At 40.9% G+C, this 25,020-nt stretch overlaps 1 protein-coding gene across 1 annotated transcript in view; it reads left to right on the top strand.

Moving 5' to 3' along the window:
* The window catches only part of WDR11 (WD repeat domain 11), a 2,002,440-nt gene that overhangs the window by 1,884,915 nt on the left and 92,505 nt on the right, over window positions 1-25,020 (top strand). The window contains exon 28 of the mRNA XM_044056072.1: window positions 14,141-14,220. Coding sequence (XP_043912007.1) covers window positions 14,141-14,220 — 80 coding nt within the window. The remainder of the gene's footprint in view (window positions 1-14,140; window positions 14,221-25,020) is intronic.

Below are 25,020 nucleotides of genomic sequence, written 5' to 3'. Positions count from 1 at the left end.
AAATTTGAAAAAATGTGGACATGGAGTTTGTTACCTATATTTATAGGAAACCAAGTTACACCATCTCATTTTTGCACTATCGTGGTTGCCATTCCCACACCAAAAGCAAGAGCAGGTTGAGCCATTTATTAGATTATCTTGACTCATTTGTGATGAAGTGATGTTTATTAATAAGGTTGATACATTAATATGTTTTTGGAGAGAGAGTACCTGAACACTATGCTGTGGGAGACTTTTAAACTTCTTTATTTAAAATGCAGCCTTAAATATGGCCCTATTATTAAATATTGATTGAGTGTTTTGTTGGACAATGGAAATGTGCAGATGCCAGTATAATTAATCACAATTTAGAAAAATCTTTCATTACTTACCATTCTTAAGATTGTTAGGTGGTTCAGAACACAAATTCACAAATACTGGGGATTTTTTTTGAATATCTTGAATTTCTTGGTGAGGTTTTTAACTGTGTACCAAAATCATTTTTGAATGAAAAAATAACATCAGAAACATTTTGGAGCACCAAAGGAGAACACAAGATTACCAAGCAAGGTCACACAAAACAAAATGTGGCAAAGTAGACAACATCTGCTTATTATCCACCAGAAAAAGGGAACAATCATCCTAATCTTAAAGCTTGAAGAGGCACAGGTAAATTTAGTTGTAGTACAACTGGGCTGGTAGACTTGGCCTGTTGTGAATCATGTGATTCCTTCTACATTGGCAAGGCTGAAAATTCTCTTAAAGAATTTATCAGCATGTTTATAATATTTCAAAAAAAGGATGAGAAAAGTGCTTTGGCACTTTATTCCTTGATGTGTCCTAACTTACATTCCTTTTTATTATTAATTTTGGGAAAAAACAGGCATTTCTTTTTGCAGGGGAGATTAATTTTTTTTTTGAGTACAAGGAACTTTTGTTGCAATTACAAGCTAAGGGCATAGTTTCACCAATGCTAGAGAAGGTTCATGAAACTGTAACACCTATTTTTCTTCTTTTTTTTTTTGCATTATTTCCATTTATCTATTTTACTTCTCACAACTTTTGTACAGTGTTTTGATATTTGTTTATTTGTGCATTTTTTAAAGTGTACTGTTTAACATGTATTTGTGTCTGACTTGCACATGATGGCTGACCTTTTGTTTGAGTCACAAGGTTTGGGTCAGTGTCTAAATAAGACCACTTGATCTAGTGGAAGTGGTTTGGATGAAGTCCCTTGTTTATGGAATGAAAGTGCTTAACCAGTTTTTGTTTTTAAAACATTAAAGATCATCCTTGGTTGTAGGTGTGTCTTCAGTTCCTTGCCATGAACAAGTTGGTGTTTTCTTGTCTGGTAGTTTAGTTTTTACATGTCCCCAGGTGGTTTAGTTTGTCTTTTGATTTGTTAATTAATGTAACACTATACTAAGCATGTTATGGGCAGTTTGCAGTATACATAACAAAAAACTTGTTTTGATAAATGAAGCTTTTGAGTGCTTTGAGCCATTTTCACTTGTGTGTGTTTTTTTTTTTTTTGTGGTGCACCATATGTGAAGTCTTTAAAAGGGCTGTTCACTTGTATCATTTGGTCTTTCTTTAGGGCCACTTCTTGCTGCATTCCAGCTTTACTTTAAGACTTGCCTTATGGAATCTGTCTTTGAAGTTGGCACAGTCTGTTTTCTTGTGAGAGAGCTGCTTACTACTCTTCTAGTTGCTCATCTTTCTTGAATTTTGACTTTGAAATGATTGTCTGGTATAGAAGTTTGTTATAATTTCTATACACCTTTCCACCTTCCCCAGAGTCCTCATAGGAACTTGATTCAGATCAACTGTCAGGTTTAGGCTGCAGTCTCCCCCATGGATTTTGTATTATATCTTTGTATTCAGCTTGTAAATCTGGTAGTCTTCTGCCGTTTCTGTCTTGATACCGTTTGCACCTCTGCCATCTTTCCATCATTTCCTTTAGTCTCTGTTGATTTTTCAGTTATTCAGTAATGTCCTGAAACTGGCAATGGGTTCATAGGTTTGACCGCAAGGGCCTTTATAAGCTTAGCCATGCAACCCAAATCTCTGACAAGTTCTGATACCCTTGATAAGTAATCTTTTGTTTGTTTAATCTTCTAATCATTAGCAGTTACCCAGTTAGAAATTGAGCCCTGCAGTGGAGTATTCTGCATTTCAAAAGTATGAGATGACAGTCGTCATAGCTTTTGGTCCTAGTATTTTCCATGAAATTTTTCACTGTTTGGATAGCTCTCTAAACATGCCCATAAAATTGTGAATAGTGTCCAGCAGTAACTGTATTTGTAATCTAGTGTCATTTTTTTTCTCAAAAAATCTTTTACTTTTTCATTGTGTCTCAAAATCTTTTGTTTTATTTTGTAATTGGTATCTGTAGCATTATCTAATGAGTCTCTAGTTCGTCTCCCAGAAGTTCATTATTTTTATGTCTTAAATATTCTGTACTTAGTATAGCTGCTGTTTATACTTAATTGTCTAATTAGTACTTTAATTGTGCATCAACATCTGTAGATTTAGGTGATTTCCTCTGCAATTACAGTAGTCCTTTTGTACAAAGATTTACCAAATATGCTTCACAAGGGTTTATGGTCTCTTTCTACCTTGATATCATTACCATAAATATTTACATGGAATTTCTCTCAACCTTGCATGGACTTTTTGGCTGAAATCATATATAATAACTATTGCTGACAGTTATTTTTTCTGTGAATGTATATATCAGTCGAGCATAAAATAAATAATAAATGTTACTATTCTATAAAAGATTGGGTGGATTTGGCATAATGATTAGGGTTTTCATCACATAGATAAAAGGTTGTTGTGTCTTTCGGCATTTCCTGGTTAGGGGTCGCCACAGCGGAACTCCGGTCTGCTAATGATTGGTAGCTGATTTTTACATGCCGAGTTACCAGCCCTGACGCACAACCTTCAATGAAGGTATGCCCATTCATGCATGTCTCCACGCAGAAGACACTCTAGCTGAGAATCGAACCAGACAGCATCTTACTGTGAGGCGACAATGCTACCGCAGCACCACCACCACGGGTCTCATAGATAAAAGGTACAGGTTTGATTCTGACTTCAGGTTGTTGGCTAGGCTTATGACCCTTTTAAGGTAGTAGTTTAGTATTTAACTTTGAACCTAAGATCAGTGTATCCTGTCAAGCATGTTTGCTTTTTTAATTTAATTATTATTTATTTATTTACATTTGTTTACCAGGAAATTCTAACTGGATGCAGGTCCTTTTTCAGCGGATGCCTGGGGAGAAAAGCTCCACATCATGTACATGATAAATAGAGATACAAAGTTGCAGCAATAGTAAACAACATTACAGGTTGTTGGCTTTAATACAAATAACAAGATATTGATTATCAACAGTATATACGGTAAATGTGGCAATTTAAGATAGTTTCTTGTCATTTATAAATATTTTTTGGCTTTGGTTTATTGGAAATCATTATTTTGTCATCTTTGAACATGAAGCTTATAAGGTCACAACTTATGTCTTCTTTGAAAGAAAGTTAAGATTTAATTTCTTTTCTTTCCTTTTTTTTTTCTTCTCCTCTGAAGTCAGCATTTTACTATAATGCCTATCAGGGCAAGCATTTCAAAGTCAATATATTTATTTATTTATTTATTTACATTTCCTTCTGTTATTGCTAACCACTGTATTAATGAAGTAGTTTCTAGTTCTTCTTTGCACAGTTTCATCATATTTGCTAGGTTTATTGCCTAGCGTTTGTATTTTACTTTCCTGCCACACATTTATAGATTTAGTAAAATCCTCAGTAATTTGTGGCTACTTAGCCCAAAGGCCTTAAGTATGGTTTGCAATGGTTTGTGGTCTGAGTCTATCCAAGCTTCTTTACCCTAATTGGTTTCATTATTTTTTACATCTATACAGTATTGCTAATAGTACCTTTTGATTGTAAGTTATTTCCTTTGTGCTTCTGTAAATGCTGTTAGCCTATACAAAGTTGGTCTTTGTTCTTTATTTTTATTTATTTATTTATTTTATTTTACATTTGTTAACTGGGATAGTCCGACTGGATATATGTCCATTTTCAGCGGAGGCCCGGGGAGAAAAGCTCCATGAGTAGTACATACAAAACATAAAGAAAGGCAAAAAAAATGTACAAAAGTTTGGGTTGCCTGAAAAAGTAAGAAATACATTTTAAAACAATATATCATTTACAACAAGAAGTCAGCAGAAGACACTAATTATATAGTTATAGGAACTATATGTTACTATCCTAAGAGATTAATAGTTAGAGGGAGGACATTAATAACTAATTTATAGAGTAGTGTGAGGATTAGCCAGGCTTGGTACAGTAGCAAGACCATTTAGAGCCCAGGTATAGTTTGAGCTTGGTTTTGAAGTGATACAGGGAAGAAATTGAGGTTATCTCAGGGGGTAATAGGTTCCAGGTTTTACCTAGGGAGTTGGACAGGAGAGAGTCTCCGGCTTGGTTGTTGGTTTTGTAAGTCTGGATGAGCACCTTGTTGGAGGAACAAAGTGGTCGTGGATTGTTATACAGGGTAACTAGGTGTTTGAGTGAAGGAGTGTTTTCAGGGGTGTAAATGATTTTGTGGGCTATGATCAGTTGGTTATATAGCACGAGACTAGGAAGTTCGAGCCATCCAAGCTGAGTTAGGTTAATGCAGTGATGTGTCCTAAAAGGGAGGCCGGTGGCAAATCTGGCAATGTGATTATAACAGGTGGTAAGTTTATTTAGATTGGACTTGTTATTTAGAAGATGAGGTGACACATACAGAAGAGAAGAGAGAAGATGGGAACTGGCAATGGCTACCTTGGCTAGGGGAGTTAGAAAGTTCTTTAATCTATACAGTGGACCTAGTTTTTTATTAATGGTTTTGATTAATTGATTGACGTGTAGGTCATATTTTAAGTGGGTGTCAATGGTGACACCTAGAAGTTTAGTAGAAGGGTCAGGAGAGGTAATTGTGCCATCTTTGGATTTAATTATGACGTTTATGGGGGTGGACTTTTGTGTAGGTAAGAATATAAGCATTTTGGTCTTTTTGGGGTTTAGTAGTAGGCGGTGGTTGGATAGCCAGTTTTCTATCGTGTTAAAGGTAGTTTGGGTCCTTAGCTGTAACTCTGCAGGGGATGTGGCTGAACATATCAAAGCTGAGTCATCTGCATATTGAATGCAGTTGACTTTAGGAATGGCAGTGTGAAGATCATTTATGAAGATGGAGAATAACAGAGGGCCTAGTATAGACCCTTGTGGAACACCCAGGTTAGTTGGTAATAAGGTGGACAGTTTTGAGTGCCAGAGTACAGCTTGTTGTCTACCACTTAGGTAGGACTCAAACCATTGAAGAGATTTAGGTTCTGGACAGAGTGGTCTTAGGGAGTGGATTAATAGTTGGTGATCCACCATATCAAAAGCTTTGGACAGATCCAGGAATAGAGCGGAAGAGATATGGTTATTATTATGATAAGAATTAATGGTGTTAGAGAAGGCTAATAGGGCTGTAGTGGTGCTATGGTGAGGTCTAAAGCCATGTTGGGTATCTGCCAGGAGATGGTTGTTTATTAAATGGTTCATAAACTGCTTTTGGATACATTTTTCCATTATTTTGGCTAGGGGAGAGAGTATGGCAATTGGCCTATAGTTGGATAGTTCGGTAGAGCCTCCCCCTTTATGGGGTTCTTGTAAGGTTACAGCTTACCATAGGCATCGGGCCTCTCTTAACTCAGACCCTGGAGGGTGTTATTGCACTTAGAGAATGGTCTCTCTGTAAAATTGTTGTGTTTTGCTAACTTATTTTTTTTTTTAAGTACTGTATTATTTTTTTGTATATTTTTGATGTAAAATAGTTCCTCCATCTAATGTTTCAGACTTTCTGTAATGTATGATGTTAAGTTGTCTATCTCGCCTTCATTCTTGCTGGATGGGTTCGGAGCCGACCTCGGCTCCACTGCCACTCTAAAAGCTCGAGTTGGTTCCACCGGCTCGAGGCTCCTTATATCCCACAATGCTAGGCGAGTTACCTCAGATCTCGTTTGCCGCTACAGCTTCGAGGTTGGTTGCTTCTACCGGTTCCTGGTGAGTTTTAGCTTTTTCTATTAAAAGTTACTCCTTTTCCCCCTTTTTCAGTTTAATTCTTCTTAAATTAGTATAGTTCATAGAACTTTATCCCCGACCCTAATATTTCCCGTTTCTTGTTTAAAAGAACCTTTGGTTCTTCCCTTGGGCCTTAGGCCTTCTCTTCCCTAAGGGAGTGTTTGTGTAGTTTACTATAATTTGCTACTGTTTGTTGTACTTTATTTTTTTAGTATCTTTACTAAAATTGTTATTCTGACAGGGTATAACTGGTGTGTTTGAGAGTGTGTTTGTGTTCACCAGTTAGGCTATGTCAAAAGAAGCAAAGGTCTCCGGATTCAAGAAGTGTGATGCGTGCTGTCAGAAAATGTCTCTGACAGACGCTCACACTTCTTGTGTCTATTGTCTGGGGCCTTTGCACCTGCAGGACTCCTGTGCTGTTTGCCATGGCTTCAGCCCCAGGGTCCTGCAGGAAAGAAAAAACAAGCTAATTCTGAGAGGCTTGTTGAAGCCTGAGGATTCCCTGTCTGTCTCAACAGGGAAGCCCTCTAAGGCATCGAGGTCTTCGGCTGCCGCTGCTGAGCCCAGACCTCAGGTTGTTCAAGCTTTGCCTTTATCGGCTCCGGCTGGTGCCAATAAGACGCAGTCCACTGTTTCTGTGGCTCCTCGGCTCCAGCCGGAGCCGAGGTTATCGAGGTACCGTGTCGGCTCCGACAAGATCTTCGGAGCCGACAACCAGAAAGAGGTCTAGGTCACCTTCTCTTGGCTCCGTTCATTCGGCTCCAGGATCTCCCCTGCTGTCTGAACGGAGCCAAAGGTCTCATTCCTCTAGGTCATCGAGGCTTTCCGATCATGACCTTCAGAGGGTGGTGAGTCGACTACTTAAGTCCGAGGCACTAGCCCAGATGCTTCAGAGCCCGACTCATCAGTCGGTGCCTGCCCCGTCCATCAACTTTTCCTCCTTCGACTCTTTTGAGTTCGAGCCGGGTCGTCGGAACCGAGACTGTGGTCACTTCGAGCCGAGACAATTGTCTTCGGCGCCGTCCGGCTCCGTTTTCTTCCATGGAGGAATCTCGGCGCCGGACTTCCTCGTCGGCTCGAGGGTGAGTGGCATCGGACCCTTGTCCGACCCCCCTCTCCCTCTCGGTGCTTCGGCGCTGGTGAGTTCGGCTCCGACATCGGCTTCGGAGCCATCACTGTCGGTGCCGAGGGGGGGTCCTTAGCTCCTCGGAGCGGGGACCTCTGGCTCTGCCTGACAGGGGTGCTTTCGAGGTCATGCGGAGTGTGTTAGAGCCTGGCTCTACTCCACAGTCGGCTCCGTCAGCCCCTCCTTCTATGCTGCCTCAGGGTAAGTCGACTCACTCCCTCATCCCAGACCGCAGAGAGCCAGCTCCTCAGGAGCCCCCCTTGGGGATTTCATCCTCTTCCGAGGCCTCTCCTGATTTGGCAGAAGAGCCCCCTCGGAAGAGGAAGTGCAAGAGGAAACACATTGACTCACCTGAGTCTATCACATCGGACACAGATCTGGATGATTCTGAGGGTTCCCCGTTCCCCTTCTGAAGATGTCTCTTTGCAGACATTCTGGAGATCCTTAAACAGAGGGGAAATTGGCCAGCCCTCAACCCTTCGGAGGACGAATCTGTGTATCTTGAGGCGTTTGGCTCTCGTCCTTCCACCTCCTGGGTGTCCCCCCCCTTCGACCCCCTCATGCAGGTGGTAGCTAAGAAGGCATGGACGGCTCCTGATTCAGTGGACCCCACTCCCAGGAGACCCTCCAAATTCATCACAGCTCCATCAGACAAGCAATTTTTATCGAAAGGAGTTTCTGTGGATGCTATGGTGGTAGCTGCCGCCACTAAGAAGGAATTGGCTGATCCTTCAGTGCCTGTCCATCCACCTAACAAGGAATCTAGGTCCATGGACAGGTACGGGAAGCGGATGTTCTCCTCAGCGACATTTACCATGCGTTCGCTGAATTACCTGTGCCATTTCACTCGCCTTCAAAGGGACTTGGTCAAGGAAGCGAGTGAAATGTTGAAGGACCCTACTGCTGCGGGTTTCCAAGAGAAAATGAACACGCAGCTGGCTATCCTTAATTCCATTTCCAACTCCTCCATGCCTCCTCTCTTATGCGGCCGATGGAGCGAGCAGAGCCGCAGGGACAGGGGTAGCCTTACGTAGGCACGCCTGGATGCGGCTATGCAACTTTGCGGAACCTTTCAAGACGTCTTTCACGAACTCCCCTTTTGATGGATCATCTCTTTTTGGTCCTCAAGTGAAAGAAACCCTGACTAGGTGCGAGACTGATGGCAAGACCCTTTCTGCCGCCGGAGTCCGTTTTCGACTCCTTCTAGGCCTTACCCCAAAGGCCAGAAGGGTGGAAAGATGTGGTTCCGTAAACAATCTCAAGGGACTTCGCCTGACGACAGAGTCGGTTCCCCGCCAGAGGCAGAGGGGGGAACAACAATGGTAGACGTTGCCCTAGAGGCAGAGGGGGTCCGCAGAACCAGGGCAATCGAGAAACTTCCTCCGATAAGCCCTTTCAGCATCCCTGAGGTGTTGCCCGACTGCCCATCTTCGGAGGCAGTCGGGGGAAGATTGTCACTGTACCCAGAAGCCTGGCTATCCTTGACACAAGACAAATGGGTACAGTCCATCATTTCCGAAGGTTATTCTATCCCCTTTCTTCGTTTTCCAAATCAGTCAAAAAAATCCCTTCCAGATGTTCCACCCGCTCAAAGGGATATAGCAGCTTTGGAAATTTCAAAACTGCTTGCAAAAAGAGCTATTCAGCCAGTGTCAGCAGACCAGCAAGGATCCGGAATCTACTCAAGGTTCTTTTTAGTTCCAAAGAAAACAGGGGACTGGAGACCAATTTTGGATCTCAGTATTTTGAACAGATCGGTCAAGAAAACAAGATTTCGGATGGTCATGCTGCAATCCATTCTTCCCCTATTGGGAAAAGGAAACTGGATGTGCTCTATAGACCTTCAGGACGCGTACTATCACATAAAAATGAACAGACGCTCCAGAAGATTCCTCCGCTTCAGGCTGGGAACCAGTCATTTTCAATTCAGGGCCCTGCCCTTTGGTCTCACCACTGCCCCGGTGTTTACCAAATGCATGGCAGTGGTAGCTTCTCACCTGAGACGACAAGGATTCCAGGTGTTTCCATATTTGGACGACTGGCTCCTCACAGCTCCCACCAAGCATCTCCTTCTGATGGCCAGAGATTACACTTTTCGCGTCTGTCAAAAATTGGGTATCTCAATAAATTGCGAAAAATCTGTTTTGTCGCCTTGTCGTACTATTACCTACATAGGCGCAAATTTAGATACTGTAAACATGTCTGCAACACTAACGAACCAAAGGATATCAGACATTCAAAAATTGGTGTCACTACTTCTCAACAACAACAGAGCCAAAGCCAGGTTAGTTCTAAAGGTGTTGGGAATTATGGCAGCGCCATACCTCTCCTCCCATTGGCCAGATACCACATGCGGATCCTTCAGTGGATGCTCTTTTCTCAATGGTCATACCAGGAACTTCCAATGTCTCACACCATTATGATCACGCAAGCGTGCAAAAAGCATCTCATGTGGTGGATGTCTTCCCCCCAGCTCCTGTTGGGGAGACCATTTGTTCCACCTCCTCCGGTTGCTACTCTGACAACGGATGCCTCCCTGATCGGGTGGGGGCATTATCAGGGCAGGACAGTCCAGGGCACATGGCAACCAAACGAATGCCACTTGCACATAAATGTTCTGGAGATGAGAGCAGTGCTTTTAGCGTTGCAAGCCCTTCAAGACTCTCTTCCCTTGGGAACGATTGCAATCCAGACGGACAATATGTCTGTAGTGTGGTACATCAACAAACAAGGCGGAACCAGATCATACCCCCTGTGTCGAGAAGCACTCAGACTGTGGCAATGGGCGATTTCTTCTCAGCGTTTTCTGATAGCGCACATCCCCGGGAAGTCCAATCACATTGCGGACAAGTTGAGCAGAGCTATTCTTATGCCTCACGAGTGGTCTCTGAAAGACTCTGTAGTGAGAGAGATATTTCTCAAGTGGGGTCAGCCTTGCTGCGATCTTTGCTACTCCCCAAAACAGCAAGTGCAGAGAATACTTCACTCTATTCCCTTTACCAGGCCAACCCAGCAGGGACGCACTAGTCCAAGTTTGGCCCCGGGGACTTCTGTATGCATTTCCTCCTTTCCCTCTGATCTCTCAAGTAATACAGAAAGCTATCGCTCAGAAGGCCTCATTGATCCTCATTGCGCCTTACTGGCCTCGACAAGTGTGGTTCCCCTTTCTACATCGATTTCTTTTGAGCGACCGTGGAACCTGGACCTAGTTCCAGATCTTTTGATCCATCAGTCGGGTCAGCTTCATCGCTCCCTCCCTCTCTGAACCTCACTGCTTGGTTCCTCCACTTCCAACAGTAGCCAGGCTTCCTCAATTATCTCACTCTGTTCGAGATATTTTGATAGCTTCCCATAAATCTTCCACTCGAAGATTTATTTGAGTAAGTGGAAACGCTTCTCATATTGGGCACAAGGAAAGGACATAGATCCTTTCACCGCTTCCATCCAACTAGTCCTTGATTTTCTTGCTGAACTCTTCCATGCAGGTTCATCTCCATCTACTCTTAAGGTTCAATTGGCGGCTATTTCTAATTTCCATGTGGGTATTTCTGAATCTGCCCTAATGTCCCACAAACTCTGCAAAGCCTTTTTGAAAGGAGTTTTTCTTCTCAGACCTCCTGTCAGAAATCCTCCTTCTCCTTGGGACCTAAATTTAGTTCTTGCTTCTTTGATTCTTTCCCCTTTCGAACCTGCAGCTTCATGTTCCTTAAAGCTATTATCATGGAAAACTCTTTTTCTGGTGGCTATCACATCAGCTAGAAGAATTTCAGAACTTCAAGCACTCTGTTGTCGTTCTCCTTACCTTGTGTTCCATAAGGACAGAGTTTCCTTACGAACTAACCCGTCCTTTTTGCCTAAGGTGGTTTCAACATCAAATCTAAACCAATGCATTGACCTCCCTGTTTTTCCCCAGAGTATTCAAATAGGTCTGAACAGAAATTACACTACCTGGATGTTCATCGTCAATTAAGGTACTACTTGGACAGGACGAAACTATTCAGAAAATCTGATCAGCTGTTTGTCTCCTATGCGGAAAGCAGAAAGGGACTTCCAGTTTCAAAGGTATCTTTATCCAGATGGCTAACATCTCTGATTACCCTTGTTTATGAAATTAGACACCAAGAACTGCCTAATAAACCTAAAGCCCATTCCACCAGAGCTTTGGCTACTTCTCTAGCTTTCCAAGACAGACTGCCTATTGACACCATTTGTGCAGCGGCTACTTGGGCTACTCCTCACACTTTTATTTCCCATTATAAGTTGGATTTAGCTTCTAGGCATAGAGCTAATTTTGGTTCCACTGTTCTCAGGAGTCTGTTCCGTTAGGCCACCCGGGACAAGGTGCTAGGGACGCGGTCCCATCCAGCAAGAATGAAGGCGAGATAGACAACTTAACATATAGAAGTTATGTTCTTACCATAACGTTCCATGTTAGTTGTCTTCTTCTCACCTTCTTCTTAAGGCCCCACCCTCCTTCCCCTGGCCTGGACAGACCTAGAGGAGTTGTGATCGTGACCTCTCTTTCTACCACCTCTTTCTTAGTCATATGCTATTATGCATATTTCTTGTTTCAGGATATAGGTCACCCCTTTTCTTCCTGCTGTTAGAGGTGGATTCTGTTTCACTGTTATACTGTTTTTGGTATAAGCTGGGTTAGCTTACAAACGAGATCTGAGGTAACTCTCGCCTAGCATTGTGGGATATAAGGGGAGCCTCGAGCCGGTGGAACCAACTCTCGAGCTTTTAGAGTGGCCGAGTCGGAGCCGAGGTCGGCTCCGAACCCATCCAGCAAGAAGAAGGCGAGAAGAAGACAACTAACATGGAACGTTATGGTAAGAACATAACTTCTATTTAATGGTGTTGAAGGAAGCATTTTACATCAAAATATATATTAAAAAAATAATGTAGTACTTAAAAAAAAAAAAAAAAAAGTAAGTAAAACATGACATTCCCATTCTCTCTCTCTCTGTCTCTCATAAAATCACTTCTGTTTTCATACATGCATTCAGTCATACAAGACCGCTGTCAGTCTCTCTCTCACACACAGTCACTTCTACTTTCATACTCGCATGCACTCACAGTATATCGCTCTCACTTCCCCTCAATGTCTCTCGCACACACACAATCATTTCTGCTTTCATACATGCACTCACTCACACAAGACCGCTCTCGCTCTCTCTCGATGTGTCTCACACACGCAGTCACTTCTGTTTTCATACACGCATTAACTAACAGAAGATTGCTCTCAGTCTCTTTCTGTCTCACACACACAGTCTCCTCAGCTTTCATACACACATTCACTCACACACGCAGACAGAAACATAAACACACACACATACATACACACACATACGCTTCTTTCTGTTTACTTTTTTGGACTCGTTAAACAGCAAAAGCGCTGCTTAGTGAGTGTAAAGTAATGGTGGCCATTATTTTTTTTAGCAGTCTGAGCTCCACGACAGCATGTGAAGTTATGGACTCATTTTCCAGTGGGCATTACTTGTGCATTAATACCTTGCTGGAGAACATTTGCTCTCCAGTCAGGGTGTTGATGTACAATTTGCCCATTCTCTAAGTAAGGTTATATGATGTTATGTTTTGGGTGTGCGGCTTCTGCCCCCATGCCCCCCCCCCCCACCAGTCATTTTGTTTTTGTTTTTGTACTCTCTTCTCACTAGAGATTTGTATATTTTGCCAACAATGTAAACACTTTATTTACATATTGATCTGTTTTTTTTTTATTGTACTATATTTCACCAAGTAGACTACTATGATATGTATGTTGTTTTCTTCATTTATATTGTATTATGGTACTTTGATCTGAGAAGCATTTCACCTGCACTGTGCCTGGAAAAAGACAGTTTCGTCACTGCACTAACCCAGTTAAATAAAAATAAATAAATGCTGAAGTGATTTTATGTGGAAAATATGTTACTAACCTATGTTTTGCCAAATTCAAGTCTTCCATTTGCAAAACTGTTGTATACTTTGAGGCCCACTCATTTTTGTGCATATTACTGTGAGTCACATTGGATGGCCCATTGAGTTAGCCTTATGCTTCCCCTTACTAGCCAAAGTTGTTGTTACAATGCAGTTTATGTAAATGTAATTAAATTCCCACCTAGAGAGCATGCTAAGCTGAAGAAGACCCTGACTAGTACTTTAATTTTAAAACAGATATAAATGGTTAGGAAAACAAAGAAAATGATGACATATGCTGCTTTAGGATTAGCTATTCCAAAAACAGATTTTTTTTATTATCCATTATAAATGATGTGTAAGTAAATTGGCTAGTGTAAGTTATGTGACTGGTCTGAACATTGTTGGCTTAATCACTGACCACTTAAGCAAGTGGTGCCAACTTGTAAAATAGAATGCTGTTTACTATATAGATTTTTTTTGGGGGGGACGGGAGCTCTCACCCATGAACCCTCTTGCAAAAGAGACTTATTGCAAAGTATTACAAAGTGACAATACCTGAAGGTAAGATATGCACCCATACTGAATAAGGTCCTTAAGGTCAGGTGATGCTAACACAATGGTATTTGCTTGAATGGTTACTGATCAAGTGACTTAATGCTGATTGATTGTTACGTTACATTTTTCCCCACCACCTTCAGGTTGGTGCATGTATCAAGAAGAGTTAATTTCTGTTCCTAATAGCCTTTTGTAGTTGAATTATTTTACTCCACATTACTGTGCTGTTGTGACCTCACTAATCATTTTGTTTTTAACAATCCAGTATCATTTTGACATGCTATTGCTTTCATAAATGTTTTTATAGAGAGTGCAACTTCATCTCTGGCATTCTTTTGATTTTAGTATAGCTAATCTTATCAGATTGTTGATGTTTTGCTAATCAATATAAAACTGATTGGCTGATCAGTGAAATCAATAATTCTTTTTTATCTTTCTTCCCAGCATGAGATATTTTGATAGAGCTGCTCTCTTTATTGAAGCTTGCCTGAAATATGGAGTAATTGAAGTCAATGAAAATACAGATATCCTTTTTCTTAATTTATTTATGAATGCATGTATATGTTTTTGTTGACATGGTAAGTACATTTCTACAATAACCATTCTGGTGTGATGCAGTAGCCCACATAATTACCAGTGCAAATTCCTCATGACATGAATGGACAGTTATTTGTGCACTAAACAAGCCAGGTGACTGACTGTGGACTCATCTGTGGTCAGAATGTAAAGATTTTGTAAATAAGAACATTATATGCTAGCAGGTCTTTGTTAATTAAGAACATTCCACATTAATAGGTGCATCCCATATGAAGATGTCTTCTTTGAGGAAAATCACTGTAATAGTAATTCATAATATTTGGGTTTTACCCACCTCATGCTGTTTTTGCCTCAGTCAGTTTCCATCAGATTTACCGTTTTCCTTGCTATGACTTATGCTGGTCTCATGAAAATTGTAATGTGCATGAGGCTTCGCACTTGTACACACAGATACAAGTGCACACACAGATGCAAGTACACACACATACACACACACACACACACAAAAGAGAGAGGGGGAGTGACAGCTAGTCTTCCTTTTTCTCAGAGTTCATCTAACTCTTCAATTTTTTCTTGCATGTATTCATTCATTCAGTTTCTTATTACACAAGACTGGATAACTGGGAAGGAAACTGCTACAATAAGACTGGGGTGTGGAGGTTCTTTATGCTCTTAGTTGCATTTTAGAGTCTTTTTAAAGTAGCCTTTATATCTAATGAGGGCCTGAATGAAGATCATGAGAAGTTTGTCTTATTTTTCAGATTTGCTTTTTCCTGCATCCTTTCAACTAACTAAATAAGCTGGGGACTTGGGAGCCACTAGGTACCCATGTGTCATATGGTAGTAGATGCTCTTGGATGTATTTTTGATTTTTCCTTTCAACATTTTGATCCCGTAATGGCCTGAGAAAAACTGTGTGTGAGGAATGAAATTCAGTATTACTTTTTTTTTTATTTCAAGGAAGAAATAGGTTATATCCAAGCCATAATGCTCAGAGTTGACCAAATAGCAGTTCACAGTAAAGTGAGAAGACAAACACTTGTGAGGATACATAAATCAAATCTGGGAGTACTACCCACCTCCTTACCCCACTTGAAAAAGATAGTCACTTTCTGTCTATCCCTCTCTGGATTTACATTGGGATGCAAACTGAGGCACAATTGGCCACAGTCATATATTTTAAGTTGCTACTCTCATATGTATATGTAGCACAACTCCTCAACCCCTACATCCAAAAGACAGCTAACTTCTGTGTACCGTTCTAATGTCAGACTGGGACCACAGACAAATAATTTTATTACATACTGCTAGCTTTCGAACAAAGTGCTTCATCAAGCATTTAAAACACAACAAAAAAAAAAAGTTAAATATACTAACTTCCAAGTCACATGTTCACAATCAACCAATATTTGTCTCCTAAGCTGACATGTTTTACACAGGTTTAATGGATATATGCCCATTTAGCTCTGGATACCTGTTTAGCCCTAAACCTTGATATTCAAGTATATTCTTCATATTCATTTTTGGATTTTAATTCCCTTCCCTCATATTCTCAGAAACTGTTTCTAGGACAGCAGATGTGAAAAACAGTGTGCATTGTTTAAGTGCAATTGTGTCAGTGCCCCCTTCATGTATCAAGTATTCACAAATTCTGCCCTTTGAATTTATATTTGGTTTTCCTATGTAGAATGCTGGACATTTTCCACCAGTAAGAATACATATATTAATTTCTGAGTCATAGTTGGCAAATATAAGCAAGAATTGTCTCTTTGTAACCAAATGCATAATGTTCCTCCCACATAAATATACCAATAGAAAACAATTAATGCAGCAAATGTGCCTTGTATCTAACTGTACTGATTATCAATTGAAATTCTGTTCTTTATAACAGGGAAGCTGTATAAAATGCATTTTTTTGTATATCCACATTAAGGTTCATTAGAGAAATTCACTCTTGGCCCCCTCAAATTTTCAAGTATGTGCCATTGTTTTTTTACTATATTTTCAACAAGCTTAGTTGATTAATTATACATGAATGTACATCATGCATTCTCCTGTTCTTCCCCTCTATCTTGAGCTGTCCTGATCTTATCTGAAGGATGGAGCCTTTCTTAGTTGAACAGGATTCCATAACTAGATTTTTCGTATCCCTTGTCTCCTTTTCCTCATAAACATGTTCAACAAAAGCTGCTGACATCTTGTTTAATTAAGAATATAACATTTCTTCTTCAGTATTTAATCTCATTGTCCACAGCACCTGTCCATTTAATATATTCTTAAGTATGAAAGGAGGCTGCATTCTCCTTATATGTAGATACTTGTTTTCCATGCTAACTTCCTGTACACTGTTGCATTTATTCTACCATCATTCAATTTACTTTTCTAAATATCTAAAAGGTTTATCAAGCTATTGGACCTAGTTGACTTAAAACCTAAAAATCTAACATTATATGCTAGGTAATTTATAACTCCTTTAATTCTAATAATGTTCCTCCCTACACCATAAAAATACTATCCAAAAATATTTGATATGTTAAAACATTTTCATGCCATTGACACCAATGGAAACGTATTCTTTTTCTGACATGCTCGTAATAATACTAGTATATGTATTAGATATAGGGGTTCCTGTTTTTGCAGATATTTACCTTGATACATAAAAATATTATTCTCTAAAAAAAAGTTGATAGTAAATCACATAAATTATTAGTACATAAACCTTTTTTCAGTATGTTGTGTTAAAAATGTTCTTTCTCCTTCTACCCCATATACACTCGCTATAAGTTTGAATAAAAGTTTTATGTCCAAAGTAACTAGCTTAGAACTCATATTTGTATTTTAATCATACCGAATATATAATTTCTCCAAAAAGTAATTACCATCCTGTCTGTATATAACCTCCATTATGTAAAAGTATTCCCTTCAATTGCAATTCCAAATAAATTGAAATGGGTTCACTTATCCAACTACGTGATGAGACTATAGGTCTCATAGGTGTTTTTTCCAAGCTTTTATGAATTTTCTGTAGCCCATAATGCATTGGTAGTACTGAGTTGGAACACAGATTCATAGGTTGGTACTAGGCTGTTGGCCCAAGGGCCTAAGTAAGCCTAGCCAACAAGGTTCCCTGGCTTACTGCACCTAAGAAGGTTATTTTCCTGTGCCCCTGTCGAGCAAAGCCACCAAAGTGATTTCTGGGGTGGATTTCCTATTCCCCATCCACTTATCAAGATTTTTCTTGGAGTGCTAATGAGAAACTTTGCTTGACATAGATGGGTAGCTTGTTTGAGAGTATGGGAAGTCTCTGGGACAGGAATCTATCCCTCCAGCATATCCTGTTTATTGTGATGAAAAGGTTTAGGTCCCTTGAGCGTGTAGCAAAGAGGGATTGGGATGTATTTAGGTGTAGCATGTCCAACAGCTCTGGGTTTGACATAGCTTTATATGTTAGGCAGAGATCACCTTGGAGTAGGCGATATGCTACGGAGTAAAGCTGGAGTTTTTTGAGACGGTCAGTGTAGGGCATCTGTTTGAGGCCAGTAATCCTCTTTGTGAGGTACTTCTGTGGCCTTTCCAGCTGCTACAAATGTCTTGTGAAGTACATTCCAAAAGGGGCATTGTACTCTATAATGGGTCTAATATGTGTCGAGTAGAGGGGAACAATGACCTCTTTTTTCCTAGATGAGAACCCTTTTGTGATGAGGTGTGCCACATAGAAGGATTTCCTGACTACTGTGCGATGTGATTATCATAGGAGAGACTACTGTCCACCTGGGTCCCCAGGTCTCTTATCACACATTCGGTATTAAGTAAACTGCCACCTATGTGGTAGTTCATGGGTACTGAGTTTTTACCAAAGGAGATGACAGTGCACTTTTTGACACTGAGCTTGAGGCCATGGTTCTGACACCAGGCATCTGTCTCAGTGAAGCCCTTCTGTAGGATGCCCACATCATTTGGGGACTCAACTTTGGCTCCTAGTTTGCAGTCATCTGCGAACTTCATTAGCCAAAGGCCTTCTGTGTTAGCCTGTGCTTCAGATAAGTAGATACCAAACAGGAGAGGTTCCAGGACTGAACCCTGTGGTACTCCACTTGTCACTGGTTTGAAGTCAGATTTGGAGTCTGCAACTTTTACAGTGTGGGTTCTGTCAGTGAGCCAATTGGCAACCCATCTTCTGATGTAGGGATTTATACCTAGTTTAGTGAGTTTGGCTATAATTCCAGAATGGGGGATGGTGTTGAAAGCCTTGGCGAGGTCAAGATAGGCTATGTGAACCACCTTACCCTCGTCTACAGCTTTGGTGACTGCCTCAAAGAAATCGATCAGGTTCAGGAGGCATGATCTGCCTTTCACAAACCCGTACTGGGTGGGGTCCAGAGTTTGGAGGTTACCAATGTCTTTATTTATGAGTTCCATGATGATACGTTCCATGGCCTTACATACCACGCTTGTCAGGCTAATAGGGCATTAGTTCCTGGGATCATTGGTGGTTCCCCCTTTGTGGAGTGGGATAACTGTTGCTGTGCACCATTCAGTGGACACAAAGCCTGATGTGAGACTATGATTGAACATGGTGCTTAGTTGGGGAGCCAGTTCGTTCTGAAGTTCGTGTAAAATGCAGCCTGGGATGTTGTACGGCCCCCATGTATGCTTTGTTTTTGGCTTTAGAGAGTGCAGCTTTTACCTGTGTAGTTGTTATTACAGGGACTCTGCATTCTTCCTGTATAGTTGTGGGCCCTTTAGGGGGTGAGAGGGGGTTAAAGTTAGCACTGAACCTATCTGCCATGACGTTGGCAATATCAGTTGGTTCTGTAATTTTCATGCCGTTGTGCTGTAACTCAGAGCAAATCTGGGTGTTGCCATTGAGATTCTTGACATAGCTATAGAAAGATTTGTGGTTGTCCCTAGAATCAGTGGCAATTTTGTTTTCGTAGCTAGCTTTGGAGGATCTTATAAGGGATGTCAGCTTCTTACTGAGGCTGACCAGGGAGCTCTTCCACTCATGGAATTTTACTCTCTTTTGCAACAGTTTCTTCCTTCTGTTGTAGAGATTGTTTATGGCAGGGGACCACCAGATTGTCTTCCTTTTTTTGGAGGATAGTGTCTTGGTTTTGTTTGGGATAGCACGATCCATTCACTCGTGGAAGTGCTTGTAGAGTGCATCTGTGTAGGATTTAACAGTTGTAACTTTCTTGGGTGGCATAAGCTATGGAACCTTGCAGGCTAGGCTTACTTAGGCCCATGGGCCAATAGCCTAGTACCTACCTATGAACTGTATTGTCCATCTGCATGGGTGTCATGATGTTCACCACTTCTGTCTTAAGAATCATGAAATTGGCTTTGGAGAAAGTTTTTACTGTGATTTCCTTAATGGGGTGTGGGGCAGGATGTGGCTATCTAGAGGGATTAGCTTATAGTCGGATCTGACCAACGAGGAGTTGACTTCAGGTGTGGAACACCGGTCACTCATGTTGGTAATGACTAGCTGTAGGATATTGTTGCCCCTGGTGGGGGTGTAGATAAGTTGATTCAGGGTATTGGAATTGAATTCCAGAAAGCATTGAGCGAAGGAGTTGGTACATGAGTAGTTTTTCCAGTTAATGGTGAGGCAGTTGAAATCACCCATTATTAGGGTGTTTGGTTGAACCCTAATATTTTCTAGTATATCAAGAAATTAGGAGTGGGAATCCTGGGGCATGGTGGGGGATCTGGAGCAAGCTACAATTTGGATTGCAGTTTTGCCCAGAGGTAGTTGCACTTGGATAACCTCAGATGCATTATGCTGAGCAACTAGCCTGGAGGTGTGGATATCCTTAATAAATATGGACACACCTCTGCCTTTGGTGTTCCGGTCCAGGTTAGATGACCGAAAGGTGTGGTATGAGTTATAGCCTGGTAATGCAGGGGTGCTCTCCGGAGCCTTGATCCAGGTCTAGTCACTGCACAGATATCAGTGTTCTCCATTTTAAGGAGTGCCTCGAGGGAGTGCATTTTGAGATTTAGACTTCTAGCATTGAGTAGCATTACCCTCAGTTTTTGCTTGCCTGTTCCTGTTATGGTGGTGAATTTGTCATTTGAACCTTGCCTAAAAAGGCACTATAGGGGCAGCAAGAGCCTTAGCCAGTATCCGGAATTCCAGGGTTGATAGGTGCAGCCCATCTTTGGCAAAGCATCGTGGTCTGTCGACCATGTCATCCCAGGCAGACAGATACTGGATCCCCTTAGAATGACACCAGAAGCTTAGCCAATTGTTGAAGTCAGTCATTTTGTCTTTGTACTGCGGTATCATTTTGGGCAATGGCAGGATGCTACTCCGGGCTAGGGTCATGCCTGCCTGGGCTACAAGATAGGACAGCTCTTCCATGTCTCTTTTCATGTAGTCCAGGGAGGTACGTCTCAGGTCATTCACCCCAACATGGACAATGACATAGTCATATTTGTAGTTGTTGTGGAGTGACCTGAGTGCATGGGTTATGTGGCGGATCCTGGCACCCGACAGGCAGCTGACAGTAGCCTTCTCCTTGTTTAGCCTGGTGGGTGGGACATCAGTGTGCCCGACTATAGAGTCACCTATGACTAGTGTGTTGGGTACATTGTTTTGTCTTATGGGCTGTGGTTGAGTGGCACACTGAGTCTGTGAGCTATATGTCATTTGAGTTGTGTTGGGGGGGTGGAGGTTGATTGTGTTTCTGCTTTGGAGGTCTCTGTTGCTTGAGCAAATTATTAATGAGAGCCTCAGCAAATGTTTTTGTGTTTCTATGTTTGGATTTTGGTGGTATAGGTTTAGTGGGACTATGTGATGAGTGTGGTGCAAGTCTTTACCTTCTCATCTTGACTGTCAAGTTCAGTCTTGGTTGGAGAGAGCTTTACCTCCAGTTTGGCTAGATAAGTGCATTTCTCACAAGTTGTGGTGTTGGATGGTAGGAGGAGAGGGATGTCTGTGTACATGAGGCAATTGCTACATTGCCCCAAAATGCCCAGATTCAGAGAGACAGGAGAGAACACTGAGAGCTGACCCTTGGACATGCCTGAATAAAAAACTACTTTCCTCTAGACAAGTGAAGAAAGTGAGTACAAGAGCTGTTTTTCTCTAAGCAAGTGAGGAAACGTAAAGAGGAAGGTTGAGTACTGCAGTAATTTTAAGCTTATTTAGTGCTAACAACAAGTTCTGAACAAGTGCTGAGCACGAATAAGCAAATTCAAGTGCTAAAACTAAGAATCTGTACCTGGTCTATCTTGTGGTAGATAGGCTACCTAGTGCTTATCACTCCCACTGATAAGCTAGAATGCTTCCCTCCAACACAGAAAGGCATGGGGGGACTCAGATTGCAAACAGTCCTGGATACAGTAAATCTGTATCTGGACTAGACTAGTTACAGGAAAGGTGGGAAACAAACGCAGATACTGGCTTTTAAATCAGAAAGTTGAAAGAGATGGAAAAACTGCCCAAACGGCCAGTAAATTACATATAACTAATTTAATAATTCACATGTTAAAATACTATAAATATGTTAATTGACTTGTCTGTTCACTTCATTGATAGTATTATCCACTTCTGTGTAAGCAGTACTGGCATATTTATTCACAATCCTGTGGCTGATCCATCTATGATAGTTTTAGCAAAGGACACTGGTTCCATACATCCTATTGCTAGTAATCTGATGCTTTTGGATAAGGATGATACTCTGTAAGTAATACTGGCATATGCATTTGCATCATTTAACATTTCTGACATTTCTAATATATTCTGTAAATAAAAATATAAGTCCATGACCACTACAGCACCTCCCTTATCTGCGTTTTTTGATAATAGTTCTGTTAGGCAGAGAAAGACAGATAAGCGTTTTCATGCCTTGATCTGATTTTAAATTCATTTTAACAGTCTGTATCTGCTCTAGCTAAAGTCTTTAAGCCTATATTAGTGATTCCAATACATAGCTGCACTATGCCTGAGAAGGGAAATTGTGTCAAAAGCTTTGGGCAGGTTAAAGTATGTGGTGTGTATTGCTTTACCTTCATTTATTGCTTTGGTGACCTTTTCAGAAAAGTCCACCAGCTTGACTAAGCATGACAGGCCCCTAATGAATCCAAATTGAGACAGGTTCAGTGTTTGGAGGTTCCCTATATCCTAATCAATTAGTTCTCCATGACAAGTCTTTCTATGGCTTTGCATCTGACACTGGTCAGACTTGTATCTGGTGCAGATTCATTCATTCTGTCAGGATGCTGGTAGAGACGTCTTTTTTTTCAGTCTTCAGTTTTTAGGATGTCAACCAAAAACGTTTTAATAGTTACCTTAAATTTTATTGGTAAGTTTGTAATGGGTGTGTAGAGCAATCCTCTTCACTTGAAATGACCTAGGGAGAGAGAGAGGCTGAGACTCCCAGATGCAGGGTGAACAGTGCCTTCCCTTTTTAACATATTCCAAGATTTTGAAAAGGCTATGAAGAATTAATAAAGAGAATGAGTAAAGACAGTGATGTTGCCCCTGCATGAGTGTGGCCCTACAATAGGGTCCACTTCTGAATCTCGAAATGCTGAAATGTCAGTTTTCATTATTTCAAGACCAGAATGTCGAAAGTGCACAAAAACACAAATAAAATCCAACCTCCCCCAACATAAAAGTAAAAAACACTAAAAAACTCAAAACAAATAACACGACCATATGTTTTTGCAGAGGGACAAGCCCCCTGTACACTCCCTATGTGGGGGGTGGCGCCCCCGCTACTTATATATACCAACTCTGAGGTAGCATTAATTTGAAAAAAAATACAAACCTACTTTTACATACCCAACATTCCCATTGTACACTGTCATACATTCACTAATAACATACACACACACACCCACCTCACATGTACAAAAATCACACTTTCAACACTGACACACACTCTCACCTACCTTCTCCTACAACCCCCCCCCCCCCCAAAAAAAATAAATAAATAAAAAGTAACAAATTTCTACCCAAAACCCTTAAAAAGTAAACGCCTACCTGAATCTCTGTACATAACCACACATCGGCCACCATGTAGAAATCCCAGAACACAGTGAACCTTAAAGAGTCAGCAAACAATAAAGTACACAATACACCACACCTCCTGCAAATTTTGGAAACTTAGATTTGTTAAAGTGCAGTTTCGAGTAACTGCACTTTTGACATTCTGTTCTCGAAATACTGAAATCTGACATTTCAGTATTTTGAGATTCAGAAGTAGATCTCTACAATCAACCCTAATTACTGGCTCTTCTGTCTTATAAGTCTCAGCTGCAAAGCCATGGATCACATTATAACTTCCTTAATAAATTGCAGTGTCAATAATCTAATTAGACTTGACCCCATTCGATTAGCCTTGTAATGAGTCAATATTTTCTATTAAATCTGGAAAACTTCTTTGAATAGGTTACAGAGGTTGTAGGCCACTCAAGACACATGGCATATCTTAACCTGGCCAAGGCTTTTGACATAATTTCCTAAGCTGGCATCATGCAAATACTAAATGGTTTAAAAATTGACCCGTATTGGTAAGATGGGCAGTAGAGTGGCTAAAAGACATAACCCACACTGTGTAAGTTGCCGATGCCTTATCAGAAAGTATGAAAGTGACCAGCAGTGTTCCTCAGTGCTTGGTACTGGGACTTCTTTTTAGTATTTCAAACAGATGGTCAAGATATCTAGCTAGTGGAAGGAAAGGAAATTATGGGAACATTCTATGCATAATAATGGTCAGGAGGAGGAGTGAGGTTTAAGGGAAGGCAGGAATTCAGCAATTTTTGTAATGTTGGACTAATGATAGTAGTAAAGCAAATATATGTGATGTGTATTGTATTTAAATGGAAAATTTAATAAAGCAGATGACTGCAAATTGGAAGTTGTTCTTAAGTAACCCTTTGACACCCAAACCCTCCAAAATAAACACTCTCCTTAGAGAGCTGGCATCCCGTATCAATGGTGTCTGATGATCTTCTTCATCTTATAAACTAAATGATGAAAAGTTTAGAATAATCACTTTTGGTAGACAGAACTTGCCCTAATCATACAATATAAGCAGCATACCAATACAAAATGAAGGTGTGCTCAGGTACCTAGGAACTTAGGTTGATAGCTTCCTGTATTTTGACAGTCATGTGACAGAGGCTGTTGTGAAATCTTTTTAGCACAGCTAATTTCCAAAGGAATATTGTCAAGGTGTAATACTCCTTATACTCTGCATTGATCAGGCCAGTTGTCAACTATAATGCCCCCTTTAGGATCTGTCTCACTAAACATATACAGTTAGAAAGACCTTAACCTTTCCAAACCAAAAAGATCATGGGAGATTGAGGTCTCAGTTACCATGCTGATAAGGACTTGGTTGTCCTGGACTTCCTCTATCTCTGCAAACCCAATATCTCTGCAAGTATTCAAACCAAGGACTTAAATTTTCACCAACACATAAAAAACAGGTTTATAACCCACTGCCTACCAAACATCTGTAATAAACTTCCCCTACGTGTTAAGTATTTGATACATTATTCCCTTTAAATATAATCTGAATGACTGGATGGGTATCCACAGTTTACTCCATGACTGAATGGTGTGGCCCTCACTCTGAGCCTGCTGCTTTCCTTAACTTCATTTTCTATAGTGATGTTCTTACTACTACTGGGCTGGAGTATTTTTCTTCTTCTTTATTAAAGGCTTTGTATGGGTCAGTATAGCCTCTGCGTGTTTTTTATCTACGCGAAGTACTGTTTATGTCCTATGAACTAGTGAGCAGGATGTTGCTGGCATCCCTTATGAATGG

The sequence above is a fragment of the Protopterus annectens genome, chromosome 14.part0, assembly GCF_019279795.1.
Source record: "Protopterus annectens isolate FY-2018-M chromosome 14.part0, PAN1.0, whole genome shotgun sequence".
Lineage (NCBI taxonomy): Eukaryota > Metazoa > Chordata > Ceratodontiformes > Protopteridae > Protopterus > Protopterus annectens.
The sequence above is the reverse complement of the archived record's forward strand: the minus strand, read 5'-3'. Positions and strand labels throughout refer to the sequence as shown.